The 16346-nt window shown below is 37.9% G+C and overlaps 1 protein-coding gene across 2 annotated transcripts in view; it reads left to right on the top strand.

Moving 5' to 3' along the window:
* ADAMTSL1 (ADAMTS like 1) overlaps positions 1 to 16346 on the top strand; it is a 392370-nt gene that overhangs the window by 200829 nt on the left and 175195 nt on the right. The window contains exon 1 of one of the 2 annotated variants that reach the window (XM_018918349.3): positions 14697 to 15012. The exons of the other annotated variant lie outside the window; for it this stretch is intronic. Within the exon in view, the coding sequence (XP_018773894.2) occupies positions 14956 to 15012 (57 nt within the window). The 5' untranslated portion in view covers positions 14697 to 14955. Of the gene's footprint in view, positions 1 to 14696; positions 15013 to 16346 lie in introns of those variants that run through there. 2 annotated transcript variants of the gene reach the window in all.

Below are 16346 nucleotides of genomic sequence, written 5' to 3'. Positions count from 1 at the left end.
AAGCCAAATCTCTATGTGGTGTGCCTTTGCCTCTTTCTCTTTTACTTCTATTGGTATGACTTCATGTGAGCGCCTTGCTTATTTGTGTTCTTAAAAGCAAATTGAATTCAAGTGCCACCCAGTAAAAGACATGTAATTAGTAGTGCCATACTGAGAATCTGACAGAGTTATTTTTTCCCTAGATACTGAGAAGTTTCATGAACAAAAGTGAATAGCCGGTTGAAAGGTTGGTAAAGTGGCACATAGTACTTTTCATTGTTATTCTCAGAAGCAGTCTTTTAATTAGAAACACAGCTATTGATCTAACAATGCAATGAGAAGCATGTTAATAAATACCAGAGGACCATGTGACATTTGCGTTGCTTAGTGCTGCTTAGAGAGCAGCATCCATGTGAAACACAGGCTACTCTTAGCACCGGAAATTGCCATTGAAAATTGCATGCCCTCAGTTTTATTTTTGCTATTCTCTCAGAGAAGGTGGCATACGTCATTTTTAGGGTGCTTCACCACCTCCTCTGGATTCTTGTATTCTTTGAGCAAGGACAAGGATGGGAGAAGAGAGCTCATTAAGGAGCCCATTGTAGCAGTTTTGCCATCCATTTTGTAACTTGAACACCTTTTCTATTTTCACCTGGGGAAACAACTGTGCTACCCTTATAGAGAAAGCTACCCAGGACAGCACAGCCACTTCCTACTCATTTCAACAGCTGTGAGTAAATAGCCCAGTTGAGCAAAATTAAATTAATATAGCTAATTTCACATTCCTGTGGTGAGGATAATTCTTCTACTGCTGCTTGTCTTTCAGCTCTCTAATCTGGAGATCTCATTTTCACTCTGTGGCAACCCTGGCCCTTCCTGGATTGCCAAGGGGACATTTCGGGGGGGTGGTGGACCTTGTCTGCCAACATGCCTGGGGATGCTCCTTTTTGCAGGGGTGAGTTTTTCTTTCTGTGCAATAGAATTTTGGGGGTTCATTCTTGGCTGGTCTGTTAGTTTTTCTCCCTAACATCCACTCTGAGTTGTTTCTGATACTGCTGCTATGCCCTGTCATGGACTTTTGGGCATAGCCTAAAGGGGGCTGCTGCACTACTGGCCTCTCTGCAGCAGTCAGCTGCTAATCTGAGTACTAAGCCAGTCCATCACCATCATCAAATTCCTGCACTTTCCTCTGGCATACACTTCATGTAACTGCACTTACATGCCTGTATGCAGAGGTGAAGGATTAATCCCTGACTGGCTTCTAGTGGTCTGTCTTGAGAGACCATTTTGGGAATGAATAAGTATAAGACAATTTTTTTTTCTTTATTATTCAAAATTTATACACATAAACTACTCCTTAAAAACTGGTAATCATGCCTAAAAGTGTGAGCAATATGTATGACAGAGAGCATTCAATAACATTTCAGGGAGTTAGTTTCAACAGTAATTTCTACACAATAAATACTGTAAAAGCTATAAAAGCAATCACCATAAAGACTCCTTGCCACAACTCTGCCCCATTCTCTGGACCCCTCACTGTCAATGAGGAATGTGGTTTCTTACAGGTATACATTAAGTATACGTGTTTCTTACAGGCATACATTAAGTATTCTGTCTGGGTTAAACTGTTCTGCCCACAAAGTTTAATAAGCAGGCTTGCTGGCACTAAAAGCACTGATGATTTGGTTTGCAGATTACTAGTTGTTGTGGTTGTAAATATGTTGTCATGCAAATGCCTACGGGACCCTGTTCATGAAGGCTGCTACTTTTTAATTTTATCTGGGGCTGTCTTTCAAAGATGAGACATTCTTCCCAAAGATGCTGATAACTGGAAATACTTAGCAGGAGTACAGAAAGCATATAAAGTCTGATCCTAATGCTGTTCAGTGGATTTTTCAGAAGAGCTCAGCTCCTTCAGAAGGCTTTTGGGCAGATAGGTCAGGTCAATGTGAAAAACAAATTGTGCAAACACAGGCCATCACCCCTTGACAAATCCACTTTTTGCAAAAGTGCTCCAATGAATACAAATTTGCAAATCCTCTGGGTCAGAAAAAACACACGTTAGTGACTACTTATCTGCCTAATATCTTTGGCTTAGGACTCTTGGGGGAATATGACTAAGGACCTTTTTGGGAAATATGTCTTACTGTGTTCCCTGAAACAGTATTAGTTGCTCCAGTCATGATACAGGAAGGAGCAAGATAAATCACAGCCAGTGATGACACACACACACATTGAGGGAGCATGTATTCATGGGTTTTCAAAAAACCATCATGAGAAGTTTTTAGTTACACAAGGCACTTCAAAAATCTTGTGATGTAGAAGCCAGTAACTGTGTATCTAGTGCTGAAAAATCTGGCACTATTTATTTCAAGATGTGTTTTTCTCTGGTTGCCAGCCACATGCAACTGAATCCTCTCTGTACTGCTCTAGCTCTTGTGTTGTCTTCATGACACAAGTGAGATCAAGAACAGGTCAGTCAAAATTACGCAAACTGCTGTTTTCAGTTGATTATACTTGACAAAGTCTTATGTCTTGTTCTTACTTAGGATCAAAAAATGATTCTCTGAAATGCAAGCAATCACCCATTTTCCTGAACCACAGATTCATTTAGAACCACTGCTTGAAAAATGCTCATTGTAATAGAAACAAAAAGAAATTATTAGGAGGTGGAAAATAAAAGTATTTAAACTTTGTACAAAATATTATTAAGAATCCGAATATCTACTGCTTACTTAAAATCATCATTATTTCTCCCCTAATGAATTTTCACTTAAATTGCCAGTAGTCTTCAAGAACGTGTAAGGTTTTTTGACGTGGAGTGCAGTAGTATATAAACTGCAGAAATGGCAAGCTGCCTGCTGTGTAGCGCAGCCTAGTATTTTGTGGAACAGTGGCAGTACAGGCCACATGTTACATAGTGATGCCATAGTAAAATATTCATATTCCTTGTTCCCCAGAAGTATAAAAGAAAACATACAATGAAGAGAAGAAAAATAAAGCTGAAAAAGACTTGAGTCTTTTTCCTCAAGTACTGAAACTCGGCTGCAGAGTTTGATTCTGCCCTTAACACCCACTCCATTCTTACTGGAATTACTAGTCTGATGGTCAGGGCAGAGCTGTCTTTTATTATGTGGTAAAGAGTTCCTTTTTAACTCTTTTTAAAACATTAAAATGCATAAGGGAGCCTGAAGTCAGCCCTGTCTCTCCCAACTGAAGTGGTGGAGCTACTGGTGTATTCATAATTCAGGAGAGGGATATAAAAAGCCAGAGCTGAGAAAATTCAAACAAGAAATGTAACGGGTGTTTTATAAAATGCTAAAATACTATCCTTGGATTTCCTAAAGGAAGCTATGGATGCCCCTTAACAAGATGGGGGAAGAGGGCTCAAAATTATATCTTCACCTTACACACACATAAAAATAACTAGTTTTGTTTTATTGCACCACATCCAGTTACTATAGAGGATGGGAAAGTAGATTTTACCTTCTTGGGCATCAAATAATAGGTAATCAATGTTTAATTAGAGTAGCCATGAGCAGCATTTCTTTAAACACAAATCTCATGACATGTGGGCATATGCTTAGAAGAATTTTCTTTAACTACCATTAAGCCAGTTAGACAGAGAGTGGTTTGGTGATGATTGGCCAGGATATCAATAAACTAGAGAATTTTCATGTAATTTTCTATACCATGCACCTCACTTGTCTTTATCTCATATCCTCACATCTGAATATGGAAAATATAAGGTGCTTTTTAATCATGTGGTGGAAACTATACTAGTGGATAGACATACTTACAAATTGCAAAACCTCTGTTTACTGTCACACCGAAGAAACTGGCTGATTTTGTAGTCAGTTAGACCCATGGCACAGTGGTCCTGACACATGCACTTTTATTTCCCCTGCACACCTCATTCGTATGTGGCAACCTTGTCACAGGGGTGGATGTCTCAGGAAGGGCTGCCCTACTGTGCGCATTCCCAGGATTACAGTAGGATTAATGGTGCACAGCTTGCTTCCCTACTTACATTTTGAAGACGCCAAGCAAAGACTGCCTGTCAGTCAGTGGAAAGAAGGCTCTCCTTAACAGAAAGGCCTTAGAAATGTAAAGCCTAATGATTATAGATGGCACTGAAGGAAATGTAACTATGACATGTAAAACTCCTGGTGTTGCAGCCTCTCCTGCTATGTGATACTACAAAACTATAAATCACTAACCTTACCCATTGCTGTTGCATACCATTTTTGAGCACTTTTCTTCTGCTCACCAGGGAAGGGGTTTTTAATTGCATGTATATTTCCACCTACATATAGATTTTAGAAAGCTGAGTCTTTGATGAAAGCTGAGCCTTTCTTTATCTTCATATAGAAAAGAAATCTATATTATAATAAACTTTATTAAGCATAAAGTGTATAGTTCAGCCAGTATGAAAGCTCTAGCTTCCATCCTACCTGCTACAGTTTTTGACTTGTTGCTGGCATCATAGAAAATTATTGACAAGCTGACAGCATTCTACACTGCAGTGAATGCCATTTTCTTTCTCCATGTAGTGGAGATCTGTGCTCATCCATGTTAAAGCATTACAAGAAAAGAAACCAAACTGCTGTCTCAGTTCACAAACATACAATGTTGACCCACAATACAAGCATGCTGGTTTTGCTCTATATTTTACTCTGAACTTTGACAGAAGAACAGGACAATATACTTGGTTGAAGCCAGAAGGGAAGTGAGGAGAAGGAAGAAGTAATATGTAGCAGGGAAACGTAAATCTTAACACATAAATAATAATCTAAAACCAAAGTAAGTAAATATGACTGATTAGGTAATCTTATCCATAGTTTTTCATTATTTAGATACAGTTCTTTCTTACTATATCAAAAACTTTTTTTTTTCCGGAACAAAGGATTCCAACCAGTAGCCCTCTTATACTTTCACTTCACAAAGACACAGTATAGCACAAAAATATTTCATTTCATCTTCAGTGATGTTATGCAGGCAAATAGAATTACAAACCTAAGCGGTCAGAACAACTGCTAATGTCAAAGATATATAAAAGCAGATTTTATAAATTAGGATTCAAATAAGAAAAAGAAGGTTAACACAAAACTGCATTAAGATAGCCCCATGAAAGTCTTTATAAGTGAAATATAGGAGAGATTATGCATTGTATCACAAAGGACTAGCTTTTGAAAATAAGTATGCATGAAATAAAATACCCATTTCAGTGGATAAAGTGCTTAAATAAAACAAATGGCATCCGGTTACAGACCAACTCTAATGTTTGCTCAGAAAGGTTTTTTTTAAAAGATATATGTGAAGATATATTTGTTATATATAAGACTTCAGGCAAGATAGAAGCTGTTACAAAAATAAACACCAGACTGTCATGGACTGTCAAGTGAGGTAGCTAAAAAGACACTGCAAAAAGATCTCACAGAATTTGTGACGTACAAAGATTACAGGACTTCAAGCTTCTCTTGTACAGATAGAGGAAGTCCTTTTGTTGTCTTGCATTTCTCATAATTATTTTTATTAAAACATGCATGATGCAATAAGGTATCTGAAAAGAGTAGATCCTCACGAGAATTCATCTGGTAAATAGCTGTTGTGGTTAAAACTCAGAATTGCAGAAGGTAATTCAGAACTCAATCTTGTCTGCTTTTCCCATGTAAAAATGCTAACACAGCAGGCTTTGACACACTGACTCTGTAAATAAATGATGGTTCTAAATAATCTACTCTAAAATTTGGTTAGAGATCAATTGTCCCCTGATATGATGGCAAAGTTAATATAAATCAAAGGACTACAGAACTAGAGCATTTGGCTTCTGACTTTGAGTAACCCCAGGCACAAAATTCCTGTTTGCTCATCCATGCAGTATTATCTGCTGTCCTCTCAGCATGTCCTTTAATACAAATCTGATGTCCTTGATACTATATATTGATCAGTTTGATGAAAACTGACAGACAGGAAGTTCTTGTATGGCTGAAGGGTTTAGTTTTCCATGTCTAAAACTGGTGATGTTTATTTGCAAATACTCCTTCCATTGCTCAGAAATTTGTGTCTACTGCAGCAATTGATTTGTCTGGAATATCACATCTTTCTCATAGTGAAGTTTAATTCCCTTAGTCTAGACAGCTTCACTTCCTTGGTATTTGCATACTTAGTGCCATGATTGTCTTTATCTTCAACCTCTACATGAAAGGCTTGTATTTTTTAAATTCAGATTCTATGAGCACACATTACATGATAAAACAAATTATAATGCAGACTAAATTTCATAAAAATTAGGATTCTGCTTCAATTTTCACCTGTTTTGGTTTGTTAAAGACCCTAATAAGTTCCTTTTCATTATTCCTGATTTCTTCCTTGAATAACAGAAATATTGAGTGCCTTAAGGTTCTATCATCTACGCACATGCCTGACTCAGTATAAGCCAGTCAGACAATCTACCAGAGACAATCATTCTTCAAATGCTTTTTAGAAGTGTTTCTGTGATGATTCAGTCCACATATGAATTTGAATTTTGAATTGCTAACTCATGAATTCAAACTAGAATGTCACCACATCCTGCCAGTTGTAAAACCCAAAAAATAAAAATTATTTCATTTTTTCACCTGTTTCTCTGATAGTGAGAATATTTTCTGCCTCACTTGAAAGGAAAATACTATCTATCTTTTTTCACTGCTTCCTGCATTTCTGCCATTTTGCAACTGTTTAATCCATCAAGTAGAAACTGCTGCTCTTTGCATAGTGAGCTGCAGTGCTGAGAAATTTAATACGGAACACGATAGCCTCCTAGTTATTAACATTATAATCTCTTCTAGTATTTTATTGGTTGCTTAAAAATACATTTTTGTTACAACATAATAGCGCATTCATGGTCACAATTGTATACAGGTAGAAGTTGTTCTCTTTTCTCAAATATTTGCAAGAAACATAAACAAAAACCATATGTTTCAAATATTTCACTGAATACCTTTTTCCACTCCTATGTGTATGTTGCAGCCATTTGAGCAGTCTGCTGTTTCAAAATCCTACCATTTACTCTCATGATTTATAACATATTCTTTATCTTTCTATACTTTAAAATGTATTTTTTCCCCTAAACTGAAGAATTCTTTTCCTCAACACGGACCTTCATATTTGCTCGATCTCTGGAATTGTCACAAGAACAATTCCAGCTTTCAAATATGTCATTAGGTGTCTTTGTGCTAATAATACTTGCTGTTTGTCTGCATTGCTGATCTTTATTAACTAGGCCAACTTGGGGGTAAGCAGTCTGTGCCTTTTGCTTAGAAAACCACATTGTGACTGAGTGGGTGTTCCAACCATGGAGCATCTTCACTATTGTTTTGATATTCAAAACCCTCTCACCAAGAAAGAAAGATTTTGCCAATGCTCAAATATCTCACTGGCTCAACATTTCAAAGTATGGTTTGTGCTGTCCTGGCATTTTCATTAATTGCTAGCACAAGAGATGGGCCAAAACCCATAGGCTTTGAATCCAGCCCCTCTCCTTCCTCCATCCTTCTGCTTCTGGAAATTTTGGATAGCTGAATACAGACACAGAGCTGAGTATAGCAAATTGGCCAAACACCAATCCTACCTCCACCTTAGGGGTTTTCTGAATCCTGATCCAAAATGTACTTCCTAGTACTTCTTATTTTTTGTCTCATTTCTTTGTAAGATTATTAAAACTTGTGTATTCTTCCCTTCATTATATTTTGGCAGTTTCACATAATTTAGGTTCCCTCATGATGGTCTGTGCCTGCTTATAGAATCTCAGTTTTGATAAGAAGAAAACGGAAATGTAATTGAATCCCATTTGCATTGCAAAAGGCCATATAAATAATTACCTATGCTTTACTTCCATAGAAGGAAAAATGAGACAAGACAAAAGCCTTCTAAATTAGATGTTGAAAACCCTATAAGGTTTTTTGGTTTCATCAGTAAAGAAACTCAACTTTCTAACTCAACTGACTTCCAGATACAAAAATATAAGCTTAGTTTCTGCAGTATTCAAAAGCAGTATCATCTGCCCCAAGTGCTGCTGTGTAATCTTTCTAAAATCACAGGGCTGATAGTTTGGATAATGAGACTTCTCATTAGTTACATGTGTCCTGTTTGTATCTTCTGTCAGTATCTGTTTTCTGGTTAATTTTTGCAAACAGTGCGCCTAGAAACTTTCAAGAAAACAAATGATGTCATATTGACTTGACATCTGAAGTCAAGCCTATGATTTAAAAACACAACAATCACTATAAAACTGTTCATGGATTTTCAAGAGTTATTGACATAGAACAAGTCTCTTACTTGCTTGACGCTCATTGCAAGATGGATGTTCTGTAAGGCAGTGGAAATGCTCTGCAATTCATGTCACTTTGCCATACATATTGAAGTGAGATTTACTTTCATATGACTTCTCATGGAACTTAAGCACCATATGGGTCCATATAGCTAAGGCTGCTAGTTTGCAGCTTCAGAAATGTTGTACAATTCTGTCTTCTGTTAGTGCCTTCATGTAAAATCGTGGGTAAATTACTTAATCTCAATCTTACTGTACTTAAAGTGCCCTCTTGTTAAAACAGAAACTGATTATTTTCTGTGTTTTGCGGGCTGCTCGAAAAGCAAGGCAAGTTTTAGAGCAAGCTGAGATAGAGCACTAGCTGGGAGGCAAAAGGCATGGAAAGAGTGGAGATAAATAAGGCTTCTTGAAAAATCTTCTGAAAGTAGACTTCAAAAGGAGCAGACAGCAGCACAACAATACAGGAAACTGTCTTGTGTGAAGAAATAAGCCTGAGAGAAAAATTATGTTGGAAGAATGATGTATAAGTGGTTGCCTTTCTCACCTGGAATTCTCTGTCAAAACAGGAGAAGGAAGTAATTTTGCATCTCCTGCTGCAGAATTTCCCTATTTTGTTGTTGTAATTTAGATTCTCAAACGTGTCAGTTCAAGATGTTTGGCTCATCCACTAAACTGCCACACCCTTACAATGAAGATGATGAACATGATGTTAAATTGTTGTAAAAACCCTTCAGGAGCCTATAACTGTTTAGGCATTTTGGTGAAATTTTGGTTTAGATTTTACTGCTGACAAAGGTCTAGGTCTATTACTGAAATACAACAGATATCATCATTCATAAGGTAAAAGGTAACAAACTGTCAAGGAAGGGGGGATTTCACTATAGCTCATTACTTCAATAAATACAGTTAAATTTCAATAAAGAAGCAGTTCCCTTATAGGAATTCACTCCAACTTTTTCCATGATTCCCATGAAGGAAGCAACAGTTCAGCTTCAATACTGAAAGCTTAAAATGTTTCATGTGGAAGCATCTCATAAGTCTGATTTCTGATCAGACAAACAAAATGGATTAAGCAATACTACATATCACCCTTTCTTGAGACCTTGCCTCACATTAGATGTGAGTGTTGAACAGAGAGATCACAGCTCACCTCTTCCTGACTGACAACATCATTTCACTCCAGTGCTCATGGCAACCAGTCTCTTGTAAAGGGCAAAGACATGATGAATCTGAAGGCTGAACTATGTATCTATTTCCCTGCTAGGTATGAATATGGAATTTCTTACTGCTCAGAGCTGTATTGTTCCTCCTATCATACTTTTGAGTCTTATCTCAAGTTGGAGGTCTAGGTAAAGGTTTGTATGTATCAGCACCTTAACCTCTGAGGAAAATTGTTTTCCTAATCTTACATCATGTATTTCTAAATGAGCTGTACCTAGACACTCCAGAATATTACAGTCCTTATAACTTTCATTCTAGTTTCTTTCACAGCCTTGGAAGGCACGCAGAAACACACACACACACACACACACACACACACACACACACACACACACACACACACACACACACACACACACACACACACATACACACACACACACACACAACACATAAATGGAAATCCTGTCTGTATCTCCTGATAAAGCACTGACTCCCTCCCACTTCTCACTTTCCAAGCTTCCAGGTTCCCAGAAATCAATCCAAGTTTACAATAGCAAAAAAAAAAAAAAAAAAAAAAAAAAAAAAAAAAAAAAAAAAAATCTAAGACCAACTGCTAACTGAAAAAGTAGAAAAAATTTTAAAATTCCATTTGCTACAGACTGTATGGCAAAAAAGAGGGCCAGCTACCAGGAAGAGACGGGTGTCTTCTGAGTAATGGTAACATATTCTCACCAGGGAGATCAGCTCCAAAGCTGCTCTTTCCTGCTAGACGGTATATTGATGTTAAGAGGTTTTTTTCTGCCTGCATGTGCGTTTTTCAAATTAAGTATTGTTAAATCTGTAGAGTTTAAAATACTGCTTCAGACATCCACCTTGGCTTCTACTTCCATTTCATATAATTTATAATAGGTATGGTGTCGATTATGAATTCTGTTTCCTTCAAACAGATGCAAACGGATTTAATTTAACATCTTTCAGAGGTGAAGGAAAATTGGAATGAATAACCACTTCAGAAAGTGGAAGGTGCAATTTTCATAATACAGTGTAGCAAGTATTTGTGCAATCTGCCTTGACTGGTGAAGGACATGTATTTGTAAGGTCAGGGTTTGGAGGTGACATATTTGCATATATATACTCAGAAAGTGGTGCTGAATGCAATCCTAGATTCACCAGTCTCCAGAACCAGGTTTTGCAAATGATTTTCAGTGTCTCAGGACTTCATCTATAGCAATAAGATTTTGCTAAAAACAACCTCTGTCTTACTGAGGAGAAAACAGTGCTGGGCACATTAGGCACTATCCACATTGGCTAACATATCCCTTAAAATTTCAGCTATTACTTCTGCTGCAGATAGCAGTCTTTTATTGCTCTGAATTCTTGTATTCCCTTGGGGTATATGACAGAGAAAATCTGGACATGAACAGGGCCTGAGTTTTTGCACTCTTCAGGCAATGTTACTTTGTTTAGAGCATCTTCTCCTTTGTACTTTATATATATATATATATATATATATATATATATATATATATATGATTTACTTTTTATATTTATATGTGCATCCAGAGAAGAAATACCACACTCCCTACTCCCAAACTAGTGTTCCATATATAGAATATGGAATATGTCTTTCAGCAAGACAAGTAAATTAACTCCATATAAATGCATATGTGCAGTATAATAAAGTCCTGGACCTAAACAGCAGGACATGGAGATGGGCTCTAGAGCCCTTTCTGGTACTTGATGCCCTAATGTAACTTTTTAGTAAATCTACACTTCTTTTCTTTTTGTTGTTTTTGGGGGTTTTTTGGTTGTTTTTTTACTTTTTTTTTTCCCAGTTATGAATAATTCAAATGAGCCTTTAGATAGATCCAATCCAGCTCTGTAGAAATTGGCAGATACTGGGTATGACTGCTCATTAAAGCTATAGGCAAGAATTTGAGTAGACCTTTCCCTTGGACTTGATTCATGTGTTTCCATTCCCTGAATTTCACTTTGATTTCTAAGTTCAACTATGTGCAGAAAACTAAAAACCAAACTGTTGGAAGAATGTGGGGTTTTATTTATAGTGGGTTTTATTAAGAATATTTATGTGGTTTGATGAAAAAATTACACAGTTTGCATGAGTTCATTGTGAAAACAAAATTCTAAAAGCTGCATTTTAGACTCTGGTCTAAATTTTAAATGTGCAACCAGAGTATCAGTCATGGTGAATTTCATGCATATTGTAATGCTATTATGAATATCCTGCTGCTGTGCTAGTGATTAAACACATATCTTGAATAAAGAAAGCTCTTTAAAGTCACCTTTTTGACATGTCTGAACATTACAGACTACATTATTTTGTAGCACTACTGTAAGACATGCAACTCACTACAAGAAAGAAGCTGAAGTTCTGGAGCACATCCAAAAAAGAGCAAGGGAGCTGGTGAAGAGCACAAGTCCTGTGAGGAGCAGCTGAGGGAGCTGGGGGTGTTTAGCCTGGAGAAAAGGAGACTGAGGGGAGACCTTATCACTCTCTACAACTTTGAGTTAGTGGTCAGTCACTTCTCCCAATAAACAAGTGGTAGAAGAGGAAGAAACAACCTCAAGCTCGAACAGCAGATGTTTAGATGGAATATTGGGACCTGAGATGGTTGTCAGGCTGTCCAGGGAAGCGGTTGAGTCACCATCCCTGGAAGTATTCAAAAGATGTGCAGAGGTGGTGCTTATGAGCATGGTTTATTGGTGGACTTGGCAGTGTTAAAGTAACACTTGGACTTGGTGATCTTAAAGGTTTTATCCAAACTAATGATTCTATGATTCTATTGTATAATAAACTCCTGTCCCCCACCATCATTCTTCATGCAACATTCCCATCAGCTGTGATGGAGTTCCATGATCAGAAAACTGGCAGAATACATTGAGTAGAAATATAATTCCAGAAATACTAGACTATCTTAGATGATACAGTTGTCTATTGAGCCTTCTGTACTGATAAGAAGAATATCTTCTACATCATTTTTAAAAAGCCACATTTTCCAAAGTTGAACAAGAAATACCCAAAATGAGGCATTCGGAAATGGGTTTATATATTAGTGCAACATCTCCAGTTTAAAGGCAGACTAAGAGAAAGAAAATAAAAATAAAAATAAACCACACGAACAAACCCAAACACATGGTTATGAAAACATCTTTGTCAGTTGTTCCATCCATTTTAAGTCATGTAATCATAATTGCAGCAGTTTTTTCTTAAAAATAAAGCAGTCAAGATTCATCTGTTCAGTACTAAAAATCTTGCTGTTTACATTTAAAAGTTTGTCTTGAGAATTTCATTTACATGAATTCCAGGAACTATTGTAAGTACTTCTCCAATGACATTAGTCTTGTAGAAAAGGAAAAGAGTAAGGTGGAAAACATACAACAGTAGCTAGGAGATGTATGGATAAAATCCTTTTGTGCAGCTCTCATGTATGTGTTGATTCTGCTGGTGAACAAAAAAATATGAGGGCTTTACTTTGGTTGGATAATGGTGTTGTTTGTAAAAGGTACACTAGATGTTTAGTAGATTTATATGTTGAGTTTCCTAAGTTTTAAATGACAATAGGAGAAGTCATAATTTCTCCATTGATGTCATCCTATGGTTGCCTCCTCATTTCTGATGGTGCAAAGTGGTCCATCCCTCTCCTTTCCTCCATGAAGAAGGCACTGAAGTTGCTGTAGAGATACATAAGGATGTACTAGAGAAATCTTGGAACCTGTTTCAAACCTTTTCTCATCCCTGCTATATTCAGTCCAGCTACAGAATTTTCCATCATAATGCCTTCCTACTGAGCCTTTTCAGTCTTTCAGGCCCTGCTTCCTCACCTGCCAATTCCAAAGGTACCCAACCAAATGACTGCTGGGCAGTGAAGGCTGAAATCTATTTCTTCCACTGTTCCTAATTATTTTCATTTCTTATTTGAAATTTCTTCTTCATCCTCATTTCCTAAAGCCTATCTCCATCTAGTTGAAATCTTTTCTATTTTGGCCTTCAGATATCTTCACTGTTTATGTTTCTGTTCCTGTTATACAAAGCCGGATACTTCCATCCTCCTATCTGACTTCTCAACATCTGTGACTCTTTTTCATTTTTCCACCCAGTTCCTTTTCTTTTACAAAGTCTATATCACTCTCCATCTGTTCATCCAGCTTTTCCCCCCAGCTGATTTTAATTTCTACTGATGCAAAGTTCTCTTAAACAGTCTGTGGTCTACCCTTGCTCCTTTTTTCTTTCTGTCCCCAGTCCTGGCCCTTGACAGAGTTTCCTTTTCCTTTGCTAGCTTCTGAGTTCAGTCACTTTTAAGAATCATGGCTAGCATACTATTCTCCCCCCCAACACATACATACCTTACTTTTCTCCATTGTCTGAGCTGACATGCCAGAATCACGACTTCACTGGGCTTCCTATATGCCCATCTGGACATGATGTGCCCTGCAGCACCAAAATGTTGTAACTGCAAGGCATCCAGCTCAGCACAATGTGGGAGAATGCCTACTGCTTTTAGAAAATTCTTGGATCCAGTATGCAATTTCTCCTTCAGAGAATAAGATAAACAGACAGTAAAAAAAAATTTTTTTTTGAGGATTCAGGCAATGCAGAAACATAGGCAGGCAAACTAAATGAACTCTGAACAGACTGAGAGCAGTTGTTTGAAACTCCTGTCTGTCAAATTAATACTTGAAAGGCAGAGTTCCCTCCTTTCCTGAGGTATGTGAGTCTTTGCCTTTCTGTGCAAAATTCTTCCTCCAATGATCCCACTTTCCTTCCAATAGCTCAGGTTTTAAATTTCCCCAAAGTATAAAAATGTAGTTACGGAAAGACTGTCACCCGGCCTGTTGAAAAGATTTTTGCTTCACAATTTTAAAGCAGAGTCAGACCTCTTTATTGCTGATCAAAGAGTGTTAAAGAGAGCACTTTTCTGTAAAGAATCGAGCCTTTAGCAAACTGCGCGTTCTCCCTGAAGGATGTAAGCATTTTCCTGTTGGTGCTTTGTATGGCATACGTTATGTATTGACACAGATTAAGTTTCCCTCCTATCTGGAACAATGCACGCTCAGGAGAGCTACTGACCTAGCAGTAAGCGTGAGCAGCTCGTGGCAAGTGGTGAAGCGGAGCTCCGGGAGCTGCAGGGAGAGCAGCTCCGTTCAGCTCTGCCATTCTGCCTCTCTCCTCCTACTACTCCTCCTCTCCCGCTCTCCTTTTCCTTCCCCTCTGTAGCTGCTACGCTTTCCCCAGACCTCTTGGCTTTGTTGCGCTGCAAGTCTGAGTAGCAGGAGGGGGATTGGCTAAACGCCGGCTCAAGGAGCGCTTCCCCGCTGCTCACGCCAACCCACCCACCCGCGCCTGGGTCGGTAGAAGTGAGCGGGGCTGATGGAGGCGGAGAAGCGGGGCTGAAGCTGGAGCGGCGCTGGATGTGACAGCCGCCCGCCGAGCTCCTCGCAGCTTGCGCGTGTCTGACCGCAGCTCCGGCACCGGCCCGACCATGGAGTGCTGCCGCTGGACAACCGCTGGCACCCTGCTTCTAGCTTCCCTCATCCTGGTAAATGCCATTTCTTTCCTAGGATATGCACCGCCTGTAGCTGATACTGTGTCGGTGTGCATATATGCGGGTGGGTATGTTTTTAATCTCTTGAAATCGCAGCTGGAGAGAGTTTGTTTTGAACGAGTCATGTAAATTTTATCCTCTCTACAGCACTACAGACTTGGAGCCTTGATATTGTGGGTTGCTGCAGGTAGAACCAAGTCGTTGATGTTGGCATCAGCTTTACAAACTTCTAAATGACCTGTAAATGGTGATTTAACTGCTTGGGATGTAGAGAGGAGCTGTTTCTCTGCTCTTTAAATCAAACTATATCGTGCTGTAATGTTCCTGGAATTTTCTTCCTTTAAAAAAAAAAAAAAAAAAGAAAAAAGTTTTAGCTATGCGCATGCTGAGAAAACAGGTACAGCATGTACTGAACTTTTTCCTGAAACCAGTTTAAATGAGCTCTAATTAATTCTGCACCTCATTACAGAGTCAAGTCTATATCAATCTTTGAAAGATGCATTCTGTGATATCTGGTATACTTCTGAGCGATAAACTTGATCATTGCTATATTATTTTCCTGCATACTTCCCCTGATTATCCTGATAGGATGCTGACAGCTGAGAGATTTACCTATGCTGTTTGATTGACATTATATGTTCCATTTTGACTCATACTTAATTTTATGAGTGGTGTATTGGCAATCAGAACATCTGCAGAAAGGATATTAATATACATCCACTTTTGATACCAGAGTCATCTTGGCATAGGTATTTTGCCATTTTCCTAGAATTTGATTGAATGTAGTAGTTCAAATAGCAAAGCATCATTAAGAAATACATTAATTTCATAGCAGCTTCCATCTTATTTATCCATGTCAACCAATCTGTAGTAATCATTGTAAACTAATCTTAACACAATTTTTAGTAACCTCATGGAGAGCTAAACAGTAGGATAACCCTGTTCAAAATATTTATTTTAAATGATTGTACTATTAAAAAAGAAAAAAGGAACAGCTTTTTTGATATAGAGTCACTAAATACTATTTGAGCACTAGAAAAAAGAATGCTATCTGTACTGATCTAAAAGTCTTACTTTGTTTTAAAGTCTGTTTTTCATTTATAATACTGAATTCGCACAAAATGGCATAAAGTCAGCGTAGATTCTCTTTCATGTATGAAAATGAGATGTTTATTACCTGATGACTGTAATAAGTCAGTAATGATTGAGACAATCCTGCAGGACTAATTTCAGGAAGATCAACAGGAGACGTGACTCAACAAGAATGTGTAAAGACTGTGGGATTTGGCCCCATGTTAAACTCATACTCATAATATTTGTATATCACT

Source organism: Serinus canaria, chromosome Z (assembly GCF_022539315.1).
Source record: "Serinus canaria isolate serCan28SL12 chromosome Z, serCan2020, whole genome shotgun sequence".
Lineage (NCBI taxonomy): Eukaryota > Metazoa > Chordata > Aves > Passeriformes > Fringillidae > Serinus > Serinus canaria.
This window is presented reverse-complemented; position numbering and strand designations above follow the sequence as displayed.